Raw genomic sequence first — 7,304 nt, 5'->3', positions numbered from 1 at the left:
TGTATATATATATATATATATATATATATATATATAGTATATATATATATATATATATATATATATATATATTAATAGCCTAAATATGAAATAGTAATGGTTAATTGGTAATAGTGAATTTTAACTTCCATTTCAACTAATTCGTTGTTTGGATGTATGGAATATAAATGAAATTGACCTTCTATCAGATTTAAACCTTTTTAAACATAATATTCAGGGAAATAAATCTAATTCATATTAAATATATTTTAGCGTTATTAAAAGTATTTGTAAACTTAGGTATTTCAGTTGAAGAAAATCTAATTTCCCCTGAGTTTGATGTCAATGTTTTAAGTAATCTAGACGAATAATTATAAAATTAGTATCCTATATCCACTAATTTTGCTATTTCAACTAATTTTTCAATATTCACTAATTTTGCTATTTCAACTAATTTCCCAATATCCACTAATTTTGCAATTTCCACTGATTTTGCAATTTCCACTTATTTTGCAATTTCAAATAATTTTGCAATTTCCACTTATTTTGCAATTTCCACTTATTTTGTAATTTCCACTAATTTTGCAATTTACACTAAATCTGCAATTTCCATTAATTTTGCAATTTCCACTAATTCAGCAATTTCCACTAATTTTGCAATTTCCCACATTTTTGCAATTTCCACTAATTCAGCAGTGTCCACTGATTTTGCAATTTCCAATAATCTTGCAATTTCCACTAATTTTGCAATTTCTACAAAATTTCCAATTTCCACTAATTTTCAAAAGGATGCCGATCCATGCAAGAAGCTAAATTATGACAACTAGGAGAATGTTATTATCAAAAGATAAGTATTATTCACTTGCTACACATTAATTTATTTGTACGTGTTTCTTGTGTGACGTTATGTTGTAGATTCTGTTCAGCGATCGAGTTAGACAGACGACGTAACATTATCATCATCATCTTCATTATCATCACCGTCATCATTATCATTATCATCATGGTCTTTGTGTCTCATAATACAAAATTCATTTATTATATAGGACATATCTGTTTTGACGTTGTTACTTTTTTTAGAATTATTTATTGTTAATTTATTCTCATTATTTATTTATTTCCTTATTTCCTTTCCTCACTGAGCTATTTTTCCCTATTGGAGCCCTTGGGCTTATAGCATCTTGCTTTTCCAACTAGGGTTGTAGCTTGGCTAGTAATGATAATAATAATGTATAAACTTTGCTTTCATATATTATTTCAAGGAACATATTAGCGATTTATAAACAACGGTCTCCATTTGTTTTAATTTTCAAACCTGCCGAGTATCATAAGCATTTAATTTCTATCATATATTTAGATCATTATTTTATTTATTTATTGTGTGCCCTGATTCAAAAGTATTAACTTTTATTACTATTATTATCAATACTTGCTAAGCTACAACCTTAGTTGGAAAAGCAGGATGCGATAAGCCCAAGGGCCCCAACAGGGAAAATAGCCCAGTTAAGAAATGAAACAATGAAGAATGAACTATTTTAAGAACAGTAACAACATTTAAAAATATTCCCTATATAAACTATACAAACTTTAATAAAACAAGAGGAAGAGAAATATTAAAGAATAATATACCCAAAAACGAAGCAATTTAGAATATCTTTTTTCATTTTGCCTTTTCTTGATTATAACCAAAATCAGGTCACACAAGAAGCGAAACTTTTCCACAATGAAGACCTTCATGCTCTCCCTCTTGTTGGTGGCCATGGTCTACTACTTCTACGCTGAGGCAATACCTGCTCCTGCTCCAGCTGAGGTAAGTTCTACCTTTTTTTTTTTTTTTTTTTTTGACAATGAGGTTAAAACCATGAGTAAATGGTTTGATCTCTTAGATTGTTCCCTGAGTGTAAAACATATTATTATTATTATTATTATTATTATTATTATTATTATTATTATTAATATTGTTTTATTATTATTATTATTATCATTATTATTATTATTATTATTATTATTACTATTATTACTATTATTGTTGTTATTATTATTATTATTATTATTATTATTATTATTATTATTATTATTATTATTATTATTATTATTATTATTATTATTATCATAATCAGATAAATGAGTATTTTATGATCACAACCTTTGGAGAAAATTTTGTGGCCTGAGGCTTTGAAATAATTTCTTTTTTTTTTTTGTTATAAGGAGATTAGGATTTTTGTCTGGTACTTGTAATTAAACGACAAGATCATCACTTTAACAACACTTGAAATAAACTTGGTTTGAGTTTGAGCATGTGGAACTTCAGCACAGTCATTCCTGTTTCTGCTTCGCCCCAAGCCCTGACCCTTGCTAAGATCTTGGAAGGTATACGCCCCCCTTAAAAAAAAAAAAAAAAAAAAATTCTGACGTCCGGCCACAATTGTTATCATTCTTTCAATTTTGAGCTGGTCTACTCATAAAATAAACTCAATTTTCCAATTTTCTTTTTCTTACAATTATTCAATCGATAAATTTTGTCGATGGAGCCTTCTGGCATTAAAGAGTCATTACCATAAATTTACATTCATGTTCCTCTACGTAATAATAATAATAATAATAATAATAATAATAATAATAATAATAGTAATAATGATAATAATAATAATAATAATAATAATAATAATAATGATGATGATGATGATGATGATTATTATTATTATTATTATTATAATTATTATTATTATTATTATTATCATCATCATCACACATCTTCTATTCTATACAAGATTCCTCTTGTGAGCAAACTTTATTGAAGTATATATGAAATTATATAATAGTAATGCTGATGAATGTGCTGTAAATTATGAAATTTAAAGAAGGAATCTGACTATTGAATTTTTTGCCAGTTTATTTGGAGAAAGGTAGGATCTAATTCATTGTCTTTCTATGTCATACTTGCTTAGCGAATGAGTAAATCGCAGTGAGGTGAGCTAAACAGAATCTCAGTGCTTTCATTTTCGGAGTTTGTTAGACGAATGTTGGTTAACTTAGAATTTTTATTTCATTTATCCAGCACTCTCCCTCGGGAACAGTGGAAATATGCATGATTACCATGGTTACAGTCCCTTATACGTTATTCCCGCAGATATATGTATATTTATATATATATATATATATATATATATATATATATATATATATATATATATATATATATATATATATATACATATATATATATGTGTATATATATATATATATATATATATATATATATATATATATATATATATATATATATATATATATATATATATATATATATATATTAGAAATATATGTAACTATGTCACTTTCAAATTATTTTACCTGTACCCAGTATTTTAGGTAATACCTGTATGTTCACGTAAGCTATTTTAAAACTACTTATCTAAGGAATTATAAAACCTGCAAAAAAAAAAAAAAAAAAAAAAAAACTTACAACTGATTCTTCCAACAGGAACCCCTGTTGCTCTCGTCTCTGGCCGACGCCTCGCGAGAAAAGCGACAAGCCCCAGCAGGCAAATTTGCTGCCAATATCGGGCGGTGCTGCGGTTGTCCTACCAGGACCACCACGATCATCGTTACCACAATCATCATTAGCGGTGTGAAAGAGGAATGCTGTCCTTGCACAGGTGTGAGCGCTATTCAACCTTCTCAAGTTGAGAAGTAAAGAGGAGAAGACAATGAATGCAAGGGATGCTTTAGTTCAGTGGTTCCCAACCTGGGGGAAATTTGAAGCTACCAGGGGGGAAATAATTACACTACCTACTAACTAAAAAAAATATCAGGTGACAAAGCTAGCCCTGATATTGATACACTGGTGCACAAGAAGCTCAACCTTCTCAATAATTCAATTTTGAAGTAGAAGCATAAACAAAAGTCCTTTTATTTTGTACTAGCCGCTCTCCATATACTGATAAACAAATAGTTACAGAGTAAAATGGATAGAGAGCGGTTAGTAACAACTAACCTCATAGCTCTATGGCTATGCGGTTAGTTGTTACTAGCCGCTCTCTATCCATTTTACTTTGTAACTATTTGTTTATCAGTATATTTGTATAATGGAAAATTAAATTAGTAAGTCGTCACAGTGTGTTTCAACTACTCTTTCCCTCATACACATGAAGGGGGAAATCTGGAGGGTTGCACTGGGTGCAGGGGGGGAAATGACAGGAAAAAGGTTGGGAACCACTGCTTTAGTTGTTCTTGTTCTTGAGATAGTATTAATCTTGGTGACTGGGGAAACAATGGGGTTCTTTTCAAAAGTTGGCTGGAAATCTCAGTCTACATTCAACTAAGACATTATCAATCGGGCCAGCTCTGTTAGGGTTCAGTTTAAATCACTGGGCTGATTAATCTCATCCTTTTATTAATAACAAAATTAGCTCTCTGTCTCCGTTTTGGTCAACGATCTCTGATAACTTAGATATCTGCATTTTTCCTGATAGGCATTACGATGATGTCATTATAACCAATGTAGACTGTCATTATGAAGTTAGTATTTGCAGTGTTATAGAACAATATTGTTTTACAAGTGACTTTTTTTTTTCCATGCATTTACAGTTCTTTATGCAATAAAGATACTTCGTATCAGTACATAGTTTTATTTGTCCGAAAACATGGTTTAACCAAAGATTATATTTTGGGTACTATTGGCTTCGAATCATATCATTATATTATGATGAGTTAGATTGCACCCCTTCCAAAGTGCTTTTTTATCGCATTTTTTTTTATTTGGTCTCGAAATATAAAGTTGTCATCATGAAGTCTGCCACTAATGATGGTTAGCCATCTAGTTCTCGCAGACCAACAGGAAATCAATTCTTTTTAATCAACAATGGAATATTTGAAGCTATTGTCATTTGCAAGGAGTGGATAATTTGGAAAAAAAAAATATTCAAGAGATAGATATTATGCATTTAAGCGGATTTCCTTAGTTGGCATACCTTCACGTGATGAAAGGAATTTTGCATCGCCATGATCAGCAAAGCTGTACTAGTCAGGGCCACCCATGGTAGGTTGGTTTGCTGTGAGTGATCAGACGAAAAACTCCCAACACCACCAATACGTAATGGCGAGTGTGGTGATGAAAACGGGCCAAACACCAGACATAAATTGACATGTCTGAGGCCTTTGTCCTGCAGTGGACTAGAAACGGCTGCATTAGTTGTTGTTTGTAGCACTCGATTTTGTTTGCTAGAAATATTATCACTCGTTTCCTCATCACCTATTGAGTGCTCCATTATTACCTACTGTGGGTCATGCAATGTGACAGTGCCATTGTTAAGCCACACTTAATTCACTGTAGGCAGTACTAAAGAATATATAAAGCTAGGTGGATTAATACTGCTGGAGATCCCCTGATTCACAATCCTTACCTGTCTGAACCCGGGAAACCAGTTCCATCATGGCCACTCCCACAATAACGTAAAAAGGGGATTGGAGCCAAAGATATTTACGGAGCTGGTGTTATTGTTGAGCATTTATAGTCTCTCATGAATAATCTAAGAAGGCGAGAAAAATAAGCCTATACAATTGAGACCATGAACACACACAGCTGCATTCCTTTCGGCATAAATCAGTAATAACAGTTGAGAGATCAACACAAGCTGTGTTCAATTTTAATCCATGGAGGGTTATAAAATGTAGCGATTTTACCATAGTCCAAGTGCTTTCGTACAAGAAAAAAAAAAAAAAAAAAAAAAAAAAAAAAAAAAAAAAAAAAAAAAAAAAAAAAAAAAATTAATGTGGGTACAGTAAAAGTGAACAACAGTTGCTGAATCTTACGTTATTAAAACTTAATTTCTTTATAATTTTTCTTTATGAAAACATAATCATATACAGTATTCATGATAAATATATTATATTCCCTACATATTAACTTACATAAAATATATAAACTATTTTTATGACATTTTGACATTCTATATATATATATATATATATATATATATATATATATATATATATATATATATATATATATATATATATATATTTATGCCGAACAAGCAGATTGTAGTTAGGAAAGGGGGAGGGGGTGGGAACGGTTGAATCTGTGTGTGTGTGCATATCTATCTATCTATCGAGTACACAAGTCTTCAAATACAATACGCACAATGAATTCCTTTAGTAATTTAGCTGATTATTATCATAAATTGCATTCCTGGAAATGGAAGAAGAGGATTCGATAATCGTTACGCCAGAAGGATCGCTTTAAACGGTGTTAATTTTACTGCTTGGAAATACCACAATATTCTAGATTTGTTAATTAACAATTTTCTTGTTTACTATGATAATATACAATTAGGATTATACATATGAAATGTTATCAAGCAATGTAAAGTATTCCTATATATGTATATATATATATATATATATATATATATATATATATATATATATATATATATATATATATATATATATATATATATGAATATTCGTATGAAATGTTATGTAAGGAATGTAAAGTATTTCATATATATATATATATATATATATATATATATATATATATATATATATATTTATATATATATATATATATATATATATATATATATATATATATATATATATATATATATATATATATATTTATATATACACATACATATATATATATATATATATATATATATATATATATATATATTTATATATATATACATATACACACACACACATATATATATATATATATATATATATATATATATATATATATATATATGTATATATATATATATATATATATATATATATATATATATATATGTATATATATATATATGAAATACTTTACATTCCTTACATAACATTTCATATGTATTTTCATATATATATATATATATATATATATATATATATATATATATATATATATATATATATATATATATATATATATATATATATATGAGTTGACTTGAACGTAAAATCATTGCGCTAGTCAAAGAATTTTCGATAACCGTTTACAGAAATATATAATGATTAAAATTGTGTCAGTGCATTTATATAACTATCAGTATTCATAAGATAATTTTCCCCTTATTGATCATAATGATATTAATAGGTATTCTGATCACGCTTGACAAGAAGAAATGCGAAATAAAAAGATAGAAAATCACGAGAAACGAGAAAATATCTAACCTTCCAATTTTGAGACTTTGGTCTGATATTCATGTCCGTTGACTAATGTATGATATAATCTCTCTCTCTCTCTCTCTCTCTCTCTCTCTCTCTTAGGATTTACCCCACGTATGATGTTGATAAAGTTAGTAATGATCTGTAAT

The 7,304-nt window shown here is 28.5% G+C and overlaps 1 protein-coding gene across 1 annotated transcript; it reads left to right on the top strand.

The window, feature by feature from the left end:
• The first annotated feature begins 1,678 nt into the window (after positions 1–1,678).
• LOC137654930 (uncharacterized) lies at positions 1,679–3,926 on the top strand. Its single transcript, XM_068388826.1, has 2 exons — positions 1,679–1,789; positions 3,464–3,926. The coding sequence occupies exons 1-2, from the start codon at positions 1,703–1,705 to the stop codon at positions 3,674–3,676; spliced, it is 300 nt and encodes a 99-aa protein (XP_068244927.1). The 5' UTR covers positions 1,679–1,702; the 3' UTR covers positions 3,677–3,926.
• The last annotated feature ends 3,378 nt before the right edge of the window (positions 3,927–7,304 follow it).

This window comes from Palaemon carinicauda, chromosome 16, assembly GCF_036898095.1.
Source record: "Palaemon carinicauda isolate YSFRI2023 chromosome 16, ASM3689809v2, whole genome shotgun sequence".
In the NCBI taxonomy this organism is placed as follows: domain Eukaryota; kingdom Metazoa; phylum Arthropoda; class Malacostraca; order Decapoda; family Palaemonidae; genus Palaemon; species Palaemon carinicauda.
The sequence above is the reverse complement of the archived record's forward strand: the minus strand, read 5'-3'. Positions and strand labels throughout refer to the sequence as shown.

Excerpts from the sequence above, each read along its gene's own strand:
- LOC137654930 (XM_068388826.1), top strand. The coding sequence starts at position 1,703 with ATGAAGACCTTCATGCTCTCCCTCTTGTTGGTGGCCATGGTCTACTAC. Across the intron at positions 1,790-3,463 it reads CTGCTCCTGCTCCAGCTGAG|GAACCCCTGTTGCTCTCGTC; the intron begins GTAAGTTCTACC and ends TTCTTCCAACAG.